This window comes from Homalodisca vitripennis, chromosome 6, assembly GCF_021130785.1.
Source record: "Homalodisca vitripennis isolate AUS2020 chromosome 6, UT_GWSS_2.1, whole genome shotgun sequence".
Lineage (NCBI taxonomy): Eukaryota > Metazoa > Arthropoda > Insecta > Hemiptera > Cicadellidae > Homalodisca > Homalodisca vitripennis.
The window spans coordinates 133590073-133609985 of record NC_060212.1 but is presented as its reverse complement, the minus strand read 5'-3'; the positions used below and the strand labels follow the sequence as shown (position 1 = coordinate 133609985).

General features: G+C 32.1%; 1 protein-coding gene across 1 annotated transcript in view; it reads left to right on the top strand.

Annotated features, from left to right (window-relative positions):
* Positions 1 to 918: 918 nt before the first annotated feature.
* LOC124365566 (dynein axonemal assembly factor 6) overlaps positions 919 to 19913 on the top strand; it is a 57995-nt gene continuing 39000 nt past the window's right edge. Inside the window, exon 1 of the mRNA XM_046821557.1 lies at positions 919 to 1195. Within this exon, the coding sequence (XP_046677513.1) occupies positions 919 to 1195 (277 nt within the window). The remainder of the gene's footprint in view (positions 1196 to 19913) is intronic.

Below are 19913 nucleotides of genomic sequence, written 5' to 3'. Positions count from 1 at the left end.
ACGTGGACATACCTAGGGTCCTACAGGCCTATTCAAATTTCGAACGTTCCACGGGCAACACCCAATAGGCCCAAAAGTTATGAAAAATCCCTTAAGAAAACAAATGTTATTAACTAATTAAAAAAGTTGTTAAATGTAATCAACTGTTCTATGTAAAAATTGTTTTTGACAGCACAACAATAGGTTGATTTAATTTAACTATTATTATAAATTTGTTTACATTTATTTCCTTGAAAGCAAAGAGTAATCTTGATACTCAAACTATTTAAATTATTTCTTGATCGCTGGTGAGCACTGAGTTATTCAGATAAGAAAATTGTAACTTTAGGAAAAATATACTTTTAACTGTAAGTTTTATGTATGCAGTGCTTGGTCAATACTATAATTCATATACTAAAGACAAAATATCTGTGTAACTTTTACTATGAACTGAAATACTGCTAAAAATAATACCATCTTAGATGTCTATTAATAGAGGAAGCCTTCTCACACTTAACTATGTTTATACATTTCATTGATTGAGGATCAAGGTAAAATCAACTATGGAACAAAAAAATCTCCGACTTCAGAGTCTAAAATACTCTTCGAGACTTAAATGTAGCTGACCTAATAGGAATATGACTGGCTATAATATTGATGCGTGAGGGAAACCGTGTAGAATTTTAACACTACTGACAGAGCATTCTAAGTCTGCAGGTACTGCTCTCTGTCTTTAAATTAAAACTTATTCCAATCTTTCCTTCGAGGCCATAAAATGAAAATGGGTTCAAAAGCAGTATCGATTTTCATATTTTTTCTCGAATCCAATATGTTTAGTACACCTGTAGAACGAAGAATCTAAAATGAAAGAGGCGCGTACTTGAACGATGGATGAAGAGCTTGGTTTCACTAATACAAATATCTTAGCATGAATGTGTGATGGAGGTACGACAGGATGGCTCAGTTTACAACTCATTCATGGAAGAGCCTCTCCGTGCTGCTCGACTCTGTTATCTAGCGATAACGTCGGTACTGTACCCCCGCCCACCACGCCGCGGCCGCCGCGCCGCACAGGTCAGGCTACTTGCAGTAACTACTGATAACAGCTCGACAGTGCGCTGCAGTCCTGGGTCCGTGGTCAGTCGAGTCCAGTCTCGTGGTTCAGTCCTGTCGCTGCTCTACAGTTCTATACTCTCTGCTGACTATTATTTCTCTGGTTCAGTTTGGAACAATTTTTTCTTCGCATATCATTTCAGGTTGTTGGTTTTATTTCATCATCCGTTGATTAGAGTTTTCCTAACACAGTCGTGTTTTAATTTGTTTTAAGGATATCATTTGGTTTCGTTATACATAATTTTGTTTTTTGTCTTCCTACCTATTTTATACTATCCCTACTTTTGATTTTCTTTCCTATTTTTTTGTTAGGCTTTTCTTATTTTTTTTACTTCAGGTTTTCCTTCCTTTAAGTTTCCCCTTCTCTGTAACTTTTTCATTTTTTCAAAGAGAACTACTTTGTTTTTCATTTCGCATTAAATATATTTTCCACGCTTTCTATTTTTTAACTGTCGAATCGCACTTTTATGTTGGAACACATTGAAGTAGATGGGGTGATGGTACCTCATCGTATTGTGCCTGTGGGTACTGATGGGGCTTGCTTCTTTTATTCCCTGTCATACCACATGTACGGCAACGTCTTCCATGCGCCTCAAAGTAATGAAGCAAAAGTAATAAGAAAAACGGTGAGTTAATAATATGAAAACTCATTTCATTAATTTGCATTTATACAACTCCTGAAATCCTGCAGTAAGATTCATCAATAATTTTCCCGTAGCGAAGCACGGGTATTCTGCTAGTATATATATATATATATATATATATACACGAGCATATTACAATTAATTATATATAATTGTATATAATTCAAGTACAATTATATAATTCAAATTATAATTAAAACTTTCAAATACCTTCAAATTTTTTTTTATTTATTTACTTATGTAAATTTCGATTTATTTATGTTAATTTTGTTTAATATTTTATTATATTTGTTAATCCGTTTTGAAATGCCGAAATATTAAAGGGCATTTTGGTCAAGAAGTTTATTTGATGTTTATAATTGAACATTTATGCATTTATACAACGAAAGTTAATATATCAACCAAATAAAATTATATCATAAAATATATCAGTTTTATTTCTCTTTTCAAAATCTATTGAACTGTAGCCTAATAGACTCATAATTTCATTTTGCGTATAAAGAAGATGGTTTACCTGTAGGTTTTTTTCTGGATTCCGTGTTTCAGTTATATCAAGTTGTATCGAAAGGTCCCGTACCTCAAACATGCCAAATTACAATGAAAGCAATACCTAAAAGTTGGATTGCAAAGTTTTGATTTCATATCACAAACTGTACAAGAGTTTTATTGATGGTTGATGTGATGCTATTGTAGTAACAGTTTCTCCAAAGCGGTTTGGCGGTTAACTTTATTGTTCCTCCAAACTGATGAGACAAACGGAGCGGGGGCGTCAGTTACGCGTCGCTGCTCCCGAGCTCGACACCGCTGCTCACTCAAGCGGTAAATTAGTTCCGTTATAAACTGTATCGCAGAGTCACATTTCTAAACTTGGGATTTTGAAAGTGGGCACGAGTGTGGGTCGGTTTACTTGCTTTAAAAGTTTGTTATAAAAGCGGCTCGAAGTTCAAAGCAAGTACAACTTTACTGGATTATCCTTTCCCTGCTTTAGGTTGTTGTTGTGCATCAGAGCTAAACATCATAAAATACAGTTGTTAAAAGGAATTGGAAAGTGAAGATTAGAAGAAAAATAAAATAAATTTCATTATTGGTATACAAATAGATCCATAAAATAAAACTGTAACATTAAAACACCAGAGATCGTCTGCTGTGCTGCTCCACATTAGCTTTAGTTTATAATATATTTACAGTATATGTAGCTCACGATAAATACTTCGTTGAACAAGGTAACACCAACAAAAATGTAACAAATCTCGTATTAATAAATATTTTAATCTTAAAAAATGATACAATTTAAACTATTGCAATATAGAAAAAGTACAACATATAAAATGGAATTAATAAACTGTATTTTATACTGTATAAGCTACAATCTACCATGGCATACGATACATATTTTAAATACAACGATAGTAAACAGAAAAAACAAGAAATATACCCTGTGGTACAATAAGAACCGTTGTGTGAGAGCGAGGGTTAAATAAATGATTTAATGAGAACATCCTTTTTTAATCTGCTCTAAAGCTAAACCCTCATAATTCCTCCCAGTTAGAAAATTCTTAAAACCTTTGTTGCTGACATTGCATTTCAATAAAATCGTTTTCTAGTATTAGCCAAAATCGAATATATTGGTATAAAATGTTTGGCATTCACATAACCAGTTTCCTTCAACCAAGGCTTATAATTTAAACTTAATAATTTCGCTCGGACTTTGATATCCGATAAAAGTAAGTGTTGTTTGGAAAACCCGTACCTCTCAACTCGGCCACGATCGGGGTAACACATTGCTGGTGATTGCTTTTAGAATTGTTATAAAACAGGGATAAACACAATTGTTACGAATCCCAGGTTTGTAAATCCAGACAAAACCTAAAGAGCCATTACAAAACTAACCATTATTAAATAATTGCAATTTCACAATACTTTTTTCTGCATTAACAGAATGGAAAGAGAACCCCCCCTTCATTTTAAGAATTACAGTATCAAGGATCACGATGTTTGTCTAATATTATTAACTGTTCATAAATTAAAACTAAGGAATTTATTATTAATGATTTCTTTTCCTTTTCTTTTTGCATTCACATTTTTATTTGCCTACAATCACTTGTTACTAATTTTTTTGTAGTTCGTCACTAATGCTAATAAGAATATAAATATGTAATAGTTAATCTAAAAGTGTTTTACAGATAAATAATTAAAATAAAATAAAATTATTTCAATAAGATCTAACATTAGAATAGGTTTTCAAAGGCTACAAAAATTGAATGGATCAACATTGAAACCTTATAGTCAGAATTAAAGGAAGAGAATCTCAGCCATTTAAAAACCCCGAGATAGAATAAAAGGCCTGGGTGCAAAGCCAAGATGTCAGGGTGCGTCTACAAGATGACAATGACTTAGTCGCCATTATTTCCGCTGGCAACTATTGTAAAAACGTAACCCAACATACAATGAACTTCTTTCAAAGATTGTTGTTCTGTGTATAGGAAAACTCAGTATTAAAACCATGAAAATCACTAGTTTTATTTAATGTTAAAGTTTTTTTTTTAATGTAAATATTACAACGTTCTGGATGTAAAGAGAAAACACTGTAAGAATAATGTCTTTCTGAAAGATAGTCCTGAAAGGATGTCTAAGACTTAAAATTACTCTCAGAATCTTTTTCTGGCACATGAGTAATTTTTCTAGTAGATTAGAGGATCCCCATATTGCGATCCCATTACGAATTAGGCTCTCACAGTATCCTCGGTATACATCAAGACGAACCTCTATGCTGCAGGTTGGTTTTAAATTCTTATAGATAAAAGTTGAATTAGTGCAAGAAGTTCTTTACATGGAGTCGCCAAGAATGGGATAGTTCAAGCCAAACACCAAGAACTTTATGGAGGGAGAAGACTGTAAGTTATAAATATTCGAGTCACGTGTATTGTTTCTGTTTAGTATAAAATGCACAGAATTCTTTTTTCAAATTTGAGTTCGAGTCCATTATCTTCAAACCGTTCTCTGAAGGTAGACAATAGGGCTGATGCTTTATTTTCAAGATCATTGCAGTTTTTTCCAAAAACGAACACTGTCACATCATCAGTGAACATATTGAGATAATAACTTTCACCCATAACATGAATGTCGTTAATGTAAAATATGAATAGTAAAGGAGAGATTATGCAGCTCAGAGGAACTTGAAAATGAGCCAGAGAATTTATAACTCTTTTTTGTCTTCCAGATCGTTCCAGTCTTAAAAAGATCGTTAGCCAATCGAGTAATTCCTTATACCCCATAATGAGAAAACTTATTAAAGAGAACCGTTTATACAATCGAATGCCCTGGAAAAGTCGCAGAACAAACCCAACACAATACTCGACCCATCCATGGATCGGAATAGATGATTTGAAAAATCATGCGGGGCATTAATTGTCAATTTTCCCTGTATGTAACCATTTTGCTGTTTGTTTAAGACTCCAAACTTGGAAAGATGGCTGGAGAGACGGGTATGAATGACCTTCTCATATATGTTTAGGAACTATAGAGACTGGACGATAATTTGAGATCTCAGAATGATAACGTTTTTTGTGTCAAGGATGATTGTAGTATTCTTCAATTTCGAGGGAAAACATCCCGATTCTAAAGACTAATTTATAAGAATTGACAAAACAGAAGCCAGATCATCCAAACGGAACTTCAGCAAATAAGGCGAAATACCGTTCTATTAGACCGCCATTAGAGCTTTTTTAATTTAGAAGGAGAAGATGACCCCACTAATCTCCTCTTTAGTAGTTGGAAATAGGAATATTCAAGCTGGTTTACACAAAAAGAAATTGTAACAGGATGGTAATAGGATTCTTTTCGAGAATTTGCCATCCTTAAGTGATACATGAAATCAGTAACTCTAAGTTCGAGATATATACTCTGAATTCTTACTCAGGTTGTTACCAAATTATAATCACAATGGAAGGGTAGTGAAGGTATTAGGACTTTTTAGGAATTTGGCTACATAAAATATAAGAAGATATTATTTGCTTTGGTATGATTAGTTTATTATAACCTAGACTGTAGTTATTTTAGGTTATTAATCCAACTAACTATCATATTCGAGATCTCGTAACGTAGTGTTAATTATTTCTTGTATGCGTGAACGACGGGGTATTACTACAATAAACCACATCCTTCCATTGCAAAATTAAGAACAAGAAATTGTAAATGTGATTATTTACTATTCGGAAAATAAATTAATTTGCCAATTTGAAACGACAAGTGTTGTCAAATAAAACATACTAGTTTCAAAATTGAACAATTCATTAAAGGTAGGGAGAAACTGACGTTTATAGAAGCGACTTAAATTCTAAGCTTATAATATTTTGTCGATGTATAGATTAAATCAAGAAAGGGACACTTCCCTATAAACGAAATAAATCGTAAAATAAGTTACACTTAAACCTCACAATAATCCTGACCAAGTCAATAGTATTCTGGTATAGCAAGGTATTCCGTCAACTGTAGGCCTAAACTAAAATAAAATAGCTGGCCGAGAGTCGGCATTACAGTTAATAAAAATAATCACGTATAAAGGTAAGAGGCCAAATTAGATTTTTAGTTTTCATCTAAGTCTACGAAAGTGACGGAAAGGTACCAAACATTTATAAAAGTTTTCCCAATAAGTGTTAGAATTACAATAAATAAACGAACGGAATAAAAAGAAAACAACTTTAATTGAACAGCTCAGCTTCTTCCGATTTCCGGGAAAGGGAAGAAGGAAAGATTCATTTGATCATGTACTCACCTGAGAGGAGCTGACTACAACCGTACAATATTACTGTGTGTGTGTGTGTGTGTGTGTGTGTGTGTGTGTGTGTGTGTGTGTGTGTGTGTGTGTGTGCGTGTGCGTGTGCGTGTGCGTGTGTGCGTGTGTGTGTGTGTGCGTGTGTGTGTGTGCGTGTGCGTGTGACTTTACTAAGGACCCGGAAAGTTCTCATAAAAACCGAGTCGAATTTCCATATGTGAGATAACCCATGATAGAAAGGTATTGGGGGCGTGAACGTTGGTACATAGGTTCCTCTTGGACAAAGGAACAATTCTATTTTGAGATCCAAACGTAATAATAATAATTTTAAAAAATAAGGCAGCAATGACTAACAAGTTTAATGATTTTTTTTTAACATTAACGGAGCCCATCACTCCAACATACGTATTTATGGCCCTTTTACTCCTATTTTAGCTTTTACAGATACACAGATCCTGGAAAACCATTGGCTCACTATATTTAAGTAATCTACTTCTGTCCCCAGTATAGGTTGTGGTGATAATTATAAGGTAAGCGAACATCCCGGAAATTCATTTGCTTAAGTGTCTAATGTTACCTGTTGCAGTGTGTGTATAATTTGTTGCCGTGGTTCATTGGTGATATGTTGGCGTTTTCGTTATTTTTTCTGAATTTGGTAGAAAGGAGGAGGGATTAATTATTAATTAATTAGCATCTACGTAGCTTAGCTGCGGCTTCTCACCCAGTTTCCTACTGAGCAACTGGGAAATAATAAACATATTCTTATTAAAATACATAAACTTTTAAAAGTAAGAATGAGATTAATTGATTTTCTCCGAAAAATTCAATAATATTTAATAGAATGGCTGCATACTTCGTAATATTTGAAATACTTTTAATGTCAAAGTGGATGAACAATAAAGTCAAAGACTATAATAATTTTAGTTTAAGATTACGATCAAATATGCTGAAACTCTTTAATGATTTAATACGGGAAAATGTATGAATAAAGTAAATATATTTCCAGAGTGTACGGTAAAAAAATCATTGGTTAAGCGAACTGCGACCGGCTCTTTTTATCCAGTTTGTGCGCGTGTTGGAGCATTTGGAATAAATGGGGTTTTCTTCCCCCAGTTGCGTTAACATTTTGGCCGTGATCAAGAATATATAGTTCAGTTAAGAAGCCTACTGCGACGTTTGTAATCTACTTAGGGGTAAGTGAGACAGTGACGTGCATTAGTCTTCAATAGACCAACATTAGTGCTAAATCACACCACTGAACATCAAACGATTCTCAAGTTAATGTGCAGATACAAAAACACACCTACACACCAAGACCTTTTAACTCTCTAAAAAGAAGTGCATTCTTACTTTCCAATCTCTGTTCGCTATAACCTTTCTATTTTCTTGGTTCCGCGTAGGAAAAATGTAAAAGTACGCCACACCAGATGATGTTTAGGCTTCGCTGAGGTTGTATACAAAAATAAAAACTCTATAACCTCAGCCAAATCCCATGGAGTGACATGAAACTTCATCGTACTCAGTGTTCCTCATAAAGAAATGAAGCTTCATGCTCTGTTTAAAGTCGTTTTCGAGATGTTTTCGTGAAGGTACACACAGACAGAAATACATTTTTTTCTAGCCCCAAGAGTGATAGGCGTCACTAAAGTTCAGCTAATTATTTAAATATTTATATACTCAATACTGTTTGTCTCTTCAGTGCAAAATGGGTCTATTACCCTCGATGATTTTACGCTATACAAATTGCACATATTATTTTGATTGTATTTGCAATAGCTATGGGCTCTCTACCTTGTTTGTTTCTTCATATTTGTAGTCGCAGAGTGAATGGTTCGTTGCATCACTATACGTTTTTTCCCTTAGTTACTGTAAATATACCGTCCCATAATGTTAAAGAAAGTAATTTTAAGTATCCGAAATAAAAATAAATAATTCTGGATTCATCATTGGTGCCATCTTTAATAATAGTCAGTTAATACTGCTGTCATAACTGTTTGCATCAAACTACGACATATATTATTTTGTTAATTTAAAAACAAATTTCTAGAGTAAGTATTTTTGAATTCTACAAGTACGAAAATCTTTCACAAAGTCACTTAAGTACACAATAGAAAGTTTTGAAATCTTAAATCAGTTTGTATTCATGGAAACGAAGATATACAGGGTGTTCTGAAAAAAGGTGCCCATAAGTCAGGGCGTGATTCCTCACATCAAAAATAAGAAAAAAAGGTCTAATTAACATAGGTCCGAAAATGCTTAGTTACCAAGTTATACAGGGTGAAAGATTTCGTCTGAATTTCAGTTCCCCTGCTGCAACGAAGCCCTACGGGTATTTGTTGGCTGTTAATTAAGATGTACAATTTTAGCGTACTTTATGTAAAATGAACTGAAAAATTGAATAAAACCGTTTCCAGACCTGTAGCTACAGTAATTTTTAAGATATGTGACGAAATACGCGAAAACTTGGTCCCGAAAAACAAGTTACATTTAGGTTTGAAGCAGATTTACTATGTTAAATGTACAATAAACACAAAATATTTTTTCACGGTACTTGTAGAAAATTTAATTTCGAAGAGAAAGATGTAAAATAAGTCTATAATAGACAAAGGCAAACTTTAAAAAATAATCCTTAATTACATACAAAACGCATGAAAAATAGACAAAATCTGTTAAGCTCTCTACAAATGTAATATTGAAATTAAAACAGCTGTTTTTATTAAAACAAATTAATGAGTTACTATTATTTTTTATCAAGTAAATATTTTTAACAATCATACATTATCATTACATAAAAAAGTTATCTGAATTATCATTCAACAAAAAAGTTACACTTGTCCTAAAAAACTAACCACGTCACAGTAGATGTTCAAAATGTTTCCCCTCATTCAAAATACAAGCATCCAGCCGTTTCTCATAGACTGCCGAACTCTTTCGAAGATCCCAGGTGTCTCACGTATCCTTTGAATCCCGTTAACAATCCTTATTCGCAACTCTTCTATGGTATCCACAGGCGAGTCGTAGACAAGCGTCTTTAAATGTCCCCATAAGAAAAAGTCTAGAGGATTGAGGGTCAGGTGACCTTGCAGGCCATGCTACTGGGGCTCCTCGACCAATCCATCTGTTTGGATATGCTTCATTTAAAAATTCTCTTACTTGTAATGTGTAATGAGCTGGAGCTCCATCCTGCATGAACCACATGTTGTTGCGTGTGTATAGTGGCACATCTTCGAGTAACTCATTCAGATTAGTCGTCAAGAAATGTAAATAATTTTCACCATTGAGCGTATCAGGTAAAAAACTAATAAAAATTTTATCACCCAGAATAGCAGCCCATACGTTTATAGAAAACTGATATGGTTGACGGTTCTCTGAAATAGCACGTGGATTTTCAATTGCCCACATGTGAGTATTGTGGGTGTTAAGAATAGCCATTCTTGAAAATTTTGCTTCATCAGTAAAGATAATGTAATTTAAAAAATGTGGATTTCTGCACCTTTGGATAAGCCATTGGCATAGCTGAACACGAGGAAAAGTAATCTCGAGGCAAAAGAGCCTGGACCCTTTGATAGTGATAAGAATGCAACTGCTGCTCGTGTAAAATCTTCCAGACAATTGAATTACTAACACCGAAATCCAAGGCTAGTTCTCTAGTACTTCTTCCAGGATGATTCTCTATTTCGTCCAACACGCCCTCCTCCAATTCAGCTGTACACGTTGTACGTGGCCGTCCTGATCTACCAACTTTTCCAGATTTAAAGGTTCCCGTCTCGCTTAGCCCTTCTATGAATGGAAGAAAACATTTTATGAGTCGGTAACTGTCTATGAGGAAAATGTTCCTGATAGAGTCGTCTAGCCTGACGACTGTTGCAATGTGCAAGACCGTACATTAAATGCATGTCTGCCATTTCACCATTAGTGTACATAATATTCATATTACCTGCCATGATGAATAAGATATTATTAGCTATCAAAAATTAACTTCAACGGCACTCGCACTAACTTGTATTAAAGTACAGATCAACACACGCACTTAATGAGCAATGGAAAAATAGCTGCTTGTAATGTTTATTTAAATTATTATAAACAATGTTACATTGTTAAAACATATGTTTTAAATAGAAATTATTTTGTTTCTCAAATCAAATATTTTAATAAAACAGCTGTTTTTAATTTCAATATTACATTTGTAGAGAGCTTAACAGATTTTGTCTATTTTTCATGCGTTTTGTATGTAATTAAGGATTATTTTTTAAAGTTTGCCTTTGTCTATTATAGACTTATTTTACATCTTTCTCTTCGAAATTAAATTTTCTACAAGTACCGTGAAAAAATATTTTGTGTTTATTGTACATTTAACATAGTAAATCTGCTTCAAACCTAAATGTAACTTGTTTTTCGGGACCAAGTTTCGCGTATTTCGTCACATATCTTAAAAATTACTGTAAGCTACAGGTCTGGAAACGGTTTTATTCAATTTTTCAGTTCATTTTACATAAAGTACGCTAAATTGTACATCTTAATTAACAGCCAACAAATACCCGTAGGGCTTCGTTGCAGCAGGGGAACTGAAATTCAGACGAAATCTTTCACCCTGTATAACTTGGTAACTAAGCATTTTCGGACCTATGTTAATTAGACCTTTTTTTTCTTATTTTGATGTGAGGAATTCACGCCCTGACTTATGGGCACCTTTTTTCAGAACACCCTGTATATTGTTAAAATATGTCAAACCTATTAAATCCAAAAATTAATGCTATATAACTTTTTAAGCGTTTTGAAAAGTCCTACTATTGTTATAACACGTAAGAACACACTCAAAATATTTGTATGGCTTAAAAAATATATAAAGCAATAATTGTACGGCTAAAAATTACAAATTTAACATGGAAAACTAGGGACTGCTGTGTTATCTAATGATTTATTCCTGTGATGAATAAATCGCAAACTTAGTTTGCAAGCGTCAAAGGATACGTGAGACACCTGGGATCTTTCGAAAGAGTTCGGCAGTCTATGAGAAGACGGCTGGATGCTTGTATTTTTGAATGAGGGGAAACATTTTGAACATTCTACTGTGACGTGGTTAGTTTTTTAGGACAAGTGTAACTTTTTTGTTGAATGATAATTCAGATAACTTTTTTATGTATGATAATGTATGATTGTTAAAAATATTTACTTGATAAAAAATAATAGTAACTCATTAATTTGTTTTAATAAAACAGCTGTTTTAATTTCAATATTACATTTGTAGAGAGCTTAACAGATTTTGTCTATTTTTTCATGCGTTTTGTATGTAATTAAGGATTATTTTTTAAAGTTTGCCTTTGTCTATTATAGACTTATTTTACCATCTTTCTCTTCGAAATTAAATTTTCTACAAGTACCGTGAAAAAAAATATTTTGTGTTTATTGTACATTTAACATAGTAAATCTGCTTCAAACCTAAATGTAACTTGTTTTTCGGGACCAAGTTTCGCGTATTGTCGTCACATATCTTAAAAATTACTGTAGCTACAGGTCTGGAAACGGTTTTATTCAATTTTTCAGTTCATTTTACATAAAGTACGCTAAATTGTACATCTTAATTAACAGCCAACAAATACCCGTAGGGCTTCGTTGCAGCAGGGGAACTGAAATTCAGACGAAATCTTTCACCCTGTATAACTTGGTAACTAAGCATTTTCGGACCTATGTTAATTAGACCTTTTTTTCTTATTTTGATGTGAGGAATCACGCCCTGACTTATGGGCACCTTTTTTCAGAAACACCCTGTATATTGTTAAAATATGTCAAACCTATTAAATCCAAAAATAAATGCTATATAATTTTTAAGCGTTTTGAAAGTCATACTATTGTTATAACACGTAAGAACACACTCAAAACATTTGTGTGGCTTAAAAAATATATAAAGCAATAATGTACGGCTAAAAATTACAAATTTAACATGGAAAACTAGGGACTGCTGTGTTATCTAAGGATTTATTCCTGTGATGAATAAATCACAAACTTAGTTTGCAAGCGTCTACAAAAACTTTCAAATGGTTGCAGCAGCTAAATAGTGTAATTACTGAGTGAAACATTTAATACACATAATTTTTATCCAAATTAGGTTTTATTGAAAAATATATAAAAGTAAAATAGAGTATAAATACAAACAAGATTTTATCCGGAGTCTTCTTAACTCAATTTATTCACACAAACTCTAAAAAGTATTGAATATTCTTAGAACACAGTATAATCTCCGCTCCGGACTCGTAATGGAATGTACACGTTTTGTTTGCTCGTACGGCGAAACAAAAAATTCGTGGAAGTGCAATAAGGCATTCAGGTGACGTAATGAATAATCTCGGCGTGGAGATGTAATCTTGAATAAACAATGAGGCTTTATCCGAGGTGAGGAATTCACTAAGAGCTAAGAGCTGTCTGCGTCACGATTATCGCTTTAATTAACCCAGACCAGCCACAAACTGTACAATACTACCAACTGTATCATATAATTTATTCCTAACACCACTTATCCTGTTGACTTTCTTCATGAAATATGTAAAGTCTACATTCTACTATAGATAGGGAGTATATAAAATATGTGGCAAGTCTCATAGCATAGGTATATACCTAAAGCAAAGACTGACGCAGAATCTAATAATAAATCCATTCATGAAACTAATTGTGAGTTGAAAAGTTCCAAGCTCCCAATTAATACAATTTTCTATCACGAATTAAAAATAATATTTACCATAATTGTTTATTAATTATTCCAACGGTACAGACCATTTTACAATAATGTGAAAATTATATGGCAAATAATACAATGTAAATAAATAGTTAACAGTAGCGTATAGCACATACAAAGCTGATAAGTATGTTATAAAAGTAACAGGTAAAGTAAGTCAGTGGTTTAAATACGACCACAATACATAACTAACTAAGCTCACAAGTACAATGTTTCATAAATTATTAATTAGTTATTACAGTTCGGGCTGAACAGTAATAACTAGAAAGGCTCGACAGGCCGTGATGTCTCAGTTTGTTAAAACATTCTTCAAAAAGGGGTTGGAGTGAATTTTAATTTTCAAAGTAAACTAAAGATGGGTTTCACTATGTGAAAGTTTGGGGAATCGAAATTTGACTTTAAAAAAACTTAATTTACACAAAAAACGAGTTCTTACCATAGTAACGAAGCATTCTAGTTCTCCTTTGTACTGTTTTTATTACAATCCGTAAAGTTTACTATATATTTTATGTAGACCCTAACTTCTATCATGGCCTGTATTTTCGTGAACAAATTCCTTCTTCATGTAATCAAAATTTCGCTTGAATTTCTCAACTTATCAATATTTTGGACGTTTTGTAATTCTACTTACCAAACCTTAATTTTTTATTGAGATCCATTAAAATATTTACTAATTTAAATTCGTCATCAAGGGAAATCAGGCATAAAACGAGTGTAGATCTCTGGTAAAATTGATTTATACACAACTGACCTGGATGTCAGTATTGATCTGTCGGAATGTAATCTTTAAAAAATGATGCTTTATGTAAATATTAAACATATAATTTGGAACCAAAATGTATTGCATACAATAAATGAACCAGAATTCACATTGATAGCAATCAGAAGGAGTGTTATGGAGTACTCAAGAAGTTTGAAATAACATTGTTTCTTGGTCAAAACATACAAACAATATACTGTGTAATACAAAAATAGGTATTCAGTGTTCGTAATTCTTAATTTTATTTACAGTATCGTAAATCATAACGAGTTAAGATACAGGTATTTAATTTTAGAATTTTAAAATTTGTTTGATTTTCATTCAATTTATTAATGGTAATAGTAGTTCAATTGATTTTAAATCGATTGCCATTAAAACTTCCCTTACTACATAACTTAATATTACATACCAATCTTACTCTATAGGTTAGTTTGTTTAAGTGATAGTGCAGAGGGCAGACAGACAGATAGAAATAAATGTTTTTCTAGCCCCACGAGTGATAGGCTTCACTAAAGCTCAGCTAATTATTTAAATGTTTATATACTCAGTACTGTTGGTCTCTTAAGTTCAAAATGAACCCACTTACCTCGATGATTTTCTGCTATAAAATTTGCACATATTATTGTGATTGCATTTGCAATGGTCATGGGCTCCTCGCCCTCGTTTGTTTCCTCAAATTTGTAGTCGCAGAGAGAATGGTTCGTTGGTTCATATCGTAGCCTGTCCCTCCGTTTTTTGTTGCTTCAGGTACTGTAAACATACCATCCCACTATGTTAAAGAAAATAATTTGGAGTATCCAAATTAAGTAAATGTATTATTTATCATTCAAAACCGCAGCCATATATTTAAAAAGTCAAATAAAACTGCTGTCATAATTATTATCGGCGCACTACGACATATATTATTTTTTCTAGGAGAAAACAAAATTATGGAATAAATGTTTTATAATTAGTAGTATTTCGGGATAAAAGGATGCCTATTGTTTTATTACTATATGTAAGCAATGTCCATGCAAATTTTCGTCTTAATCTTTCCTCTTGTGTTTGTGTGATTAAGTTCCACATCCAAACACCCAAACCTACAAAAATCTAAACATTCAAATATAATTATTTGAAAACTTTTGTATTTATACTATTAATAAAATGACTGACATGTAATTCGTTTTTGATCCATCGCGAACGAAATAACTCATATGCATCCTTCGTTAGTGATATGAAAATTAATTAATTTGATGGGTGATTATACAATAGAAAATTAAGTTCACCAACTTAATAAAAATTCACTTTCTTTTTTACACTGAGGTTCTACCATGTAAAGGGTGAGATTATTTGCATCTCAGATTTTGAATTTCGCAGAAAAAAAACTTGAAAAGGTTTTATATTTCTTAAGTTTTCTTTTAACGTTTATCGACATTTCATAAAGTTTGAAGATGGTTCAGTACAAAGTTTTAATACAGCAATAGGAGCAAAAATGAGAAGTAGCGTAATTTATGACTTATTTAAACTAAACCAAGCACTTATATTTAATATGGTCGGAACAATTCTTAAACCATCTCCATTCAATTAAAAGTTTGAAATCGGTTGCCATGTCCTTAGTCGTTAAAATGTTCTCGGATATAATATAAATATGGAAAACTCAGTTAAATGGTTTAAGAGTATGGGAATTTCTATTTATATTGCTGTGTAGCAATATAAGAATAAATCATTAAATGAGTTGCTAATCACTAATCTCGAGAACAGTTAAACCAATTCGCCTAATTATATTTTTATAATATTCTTTGAAGTCCGAGGAAGGTTTATAGGGAGATACATTAGAACAGTTTCACTGAATATTTATGAAATCATAGGAAAATAATTAAAATATTTATGACTCGGATTACAGAAAAATTGGTTTACTTTTAAGTTTAAAAAAATTAGAAATACAGTGCTTATTCATTAGTGTAATGCACACTGCAAAGACGGAGTGGCTATGTAGTAACGAATTAAATGGCTAATGTTTAGGAAATACTATTATACGCTGTTATAAAACTCACTTTAATGGTCAAATGTGTGAATGTTTGCACTTAAGGTACTAGAAGGCTTCCTTGACATTTTGTATGCCATTTTTACTGTAGCTTAAGGAGTATCGAAGAGATGGCACACTCTTCTCCTTAAAACGGAAAACGAACACAAGCAACGGAAGTTCAGGATTTTTGATAAAAGAAGTCTTTTTATTCTAAGTAGGATCCATAACAATTCCCAAATGTATTTATTTTCTTGGTCAGTGCAACAACATAAACTCAACACTGTGGATCCGTGAATAAATTAGAACGGTAGTGAATTTAAACGGCCGGTCTTGACACATTTGGCCGCAATTAATTTTTAGTCACACGATATATTTTCTTCATTTGGACAAAAAGGCAAACTCTAAGTGCGGCACTTGAAATATGTTAGATCGGAGGTAGATAAAAGGTGCTGATAGTAGACGTATTTTAACCCAAGTAGATCATGAAAACCAACATATATATTCTTAATCAGAGCAGTATCAACTGTAGGACCATAAATAAATTGACACAAAATTTATTTAAACATATATTAGTTGACGCATTTGGATAAAATCAGGTTTTTGAGACGTGTATATTTTGACATAAAAAAAGAAAAATAGAACCAGTTGAAAAACTTTTTGTTCTTTTAACCATGGATAGTGAAATAATTCGTACCTGATATGTATACTCTTGTTTGAAAAATATACGGATCCATTATATTACATCTTAAATGCTTTCACCGTTCTTTGATTTTTGAAAATTTGAACATGAGAAACATTGCAAAACTTTACTAGAACACTTTAGAATTTAGAAAAATAATGATAATATTTAAGTGTCTCAAAAGAGTTTTAATTGACATTAAACAGGTATTAAAACTGTTATGCGTTCTTTGATGTTTCATTAAAAGTTTCTCAACGAGACTGAAACATGTTTTAAGATTTTAGTTTTGTAAAATTGTAAGTATAACAGTATTGGAACGCAGATAACGGAAACAAAGTTACACTATAACTTTTATCCCAAATTGCGCTATTGAAGAAACAATAACATCTAATGCATTGAAAATGCTTTTTGAAATGACTTCTTTTGGCGGGCTATGGATGTATGTTTTGCAAGAAGGAAAAATTTTCGCTCGGGTCCCGGAACATCACCCTTATTCGCACTGAAGCCACTAGGGGCGGGACTATCGTGGCCATTTTGATGTCGGTGTTTTACTATGTATTTTAGTCTCTTTGCAATGATTGTTTGGCCTTCGAAGTTTTTTAGTGTGTTAAAGTCAACATAGCTTCTAATATGAGAGATGAATTGATTTTTTACAGCTTTTAAATTGGAGCTTTAAATAACCAAATCTGAAAAATTCCTTAATAAAGGAAAGTATGCAGAAGCTGGGCTGGATCCAGACAATGCGATATTTTAGATAAAATTTACCTAAATAATAATGTGATTGAACCTAGCTGAATGATTTAATCTAACAGCTAGAAAATAAATCATTGTAAAAACTAATAGATTAGAGAAGCGTTACGTCATTTTCCTTACCATTTATAATGTTGTATGTTACTGTGGATTATATTTCCCTTTTAATCATATCAGATGAACAGTTTTTTACGTTTCGATAAAGTTGTTATTCTATTTTGAAAGCATGTGGAAAATAAGCTTGCGTGACATGAAACCAAAGTTTTTTTCTTAGAAAAACATGCATCCATAGTTTTGAATTGAAAAGAAGTAGTAGCCGACATTTACCCTCTCATTAGCAAGCCAGGATAGCCACTGAACGGAGTAATTATTTCGGAAATACAAGGTTGTAGTGAAAATAATACTGATCAAATTATTGGAACTAATAAAAACGATAATAATAAAAATGTATAAATATTTATTACTTTAATATTTAGACGTGAGTGATAATTGTAATATTTAAAATGTAAAAATATTAAAAAAAATATGTATAAAATTCGTAGAAAATATAAAACTTTTTATGATAAAGAATTAAGTGTCTCATATTATTTTAAAATATAAAAATGCCATTTCATAATCACCTAACGTACTGTTTAAGATATATATTCACAACCTGTTACTTCTGTAGTTACTTCAGAAGTAGTTACTTCTGTCGGTCAGCTCGTGACTGCCTCTCCATTATTTTTAAGTTAAAAGTATTAAAGCAATGTTTTAAAAACCACAGTAATGAATAAAGCTGTGCATCTTTGCAGATAAAACCTTATCAAAACTGGTCGGTTGCCTTAACATTGTGATATTTCATTTTATAAAGGTTTAAAGAAAAAAGCGGAATGAACACTAACATGCCTCAAAAAGCCATTCTTTCCCAGAAGTCTATTCCCAAAAAGCAGCAGGAATTCTATAAAAAAACTAATGTATATAATTCATTATAATCACAATTCCTTAGTTAACAAACCAATCGTTTCTTATTGCGAAAACATTACAAAATAAAGTTACCATTTCACTAAAAATAATTTATTCATTCCATTTTTTTAATTTTCATTGGAAATACAATACAGTTTTAACTTTAAACTATTGTATAATATTGATATACCCTACGTATAAAATAATGTAGATTCGTTACAAAGTATTAGTCAGTACTTTGAAAACATACTAGTAACACGTCATGATCAGAGAAATGGTGTTGCCACTGAGTTGTGCTCTGTAAATCGATGGGTGGGACCCTAAAAGGGGACTTGAATAGACTTCCATTGTTGCTGTTGCCGGCACTATTCTGACAAAATACAGAACCCCAATAGAAATTAGTTTACCGATATCACAGTAGAGCGTCATTAAATTTGTCATCCAAACGTAAAGTACAACTACTTTCATCAGTACCTTTTTCAATTACAAAATTTATTAAAAAATTGCTAATTGCTAAAAAGGACCTTGTATGAACGTTGACTGCCAAAGCATTTCCCTGCGAACCAATGGATCTTGTCTGTGAACTTATTCCAATGGATCATAATTATTTGCAAGTACCCCCACCATGTTGATGACCTAATTTCTGAATATTACAGATATTCTGTACATTAAATTACAGGGCATTATTCTGTTTTATTACAATGCAAGCCAAGTTGCAAATAAAAAGTTAAATTTCCCACGAAATTAACATATCTGGTTATTATTTCTTTTTAGATCTTGCTTTTCAGAATCATAGTAATTTTTTAGTATTTAAAGATCTAAAGGAATATTCAAGAAGTAAAAAAAAAATACTAAAAGTGTTAAGTAAATAACTAATTAAAGGTACGCATAAGTATTGAAATGTTGAAAGTGTTGAAGTATCGAATGAGTTTGGTGTAAAGTAATATTTTTGTTTATGAAGTTTTATTATTATATATTAAGTATTATTATATATAATATAATTTTTAAGTAAAATTAATGTAGTATTTTTTAGTTCAAACTTTTTGGTTTATATTTTAAAAATAACTTTTAATATTGTTTTGATTTTAGACCAGCTTGTTTAATTTTCATTTCAATTTTTGCGTGAGGTGTTTAAACTTGATATTCTACAAACAGTCTGTTAAAGACTTGTCAGAAAGTTCTGTGTTTTTAATGGCCTACATATTGTAGAAAATTAAATCGTATAGGATATTTCCACGAATTAACATCACAGTTATTGAGAAATCTATAGTTTATGAAAGTACTTTGGTACATTATCAGTATTGTATGCACTTATCATTCTTTTAATTGATACACAAATTGGGATTGAATTAGTTAAGTGGAATTGAATTGAATTTCTACCCAGGAAGAATGTAGAAATCTTTAGCTAATTAATAAAAGTAGCAACTTACAGCGAAGTTCTAAAGTGATTAAGTCAATTAAGCCTTTAAAGAAATGTCGAAACACGTTAAAACGTTCATAAAATATTTGAAATTGTTGAAAGTTGTTTGGGAACAAA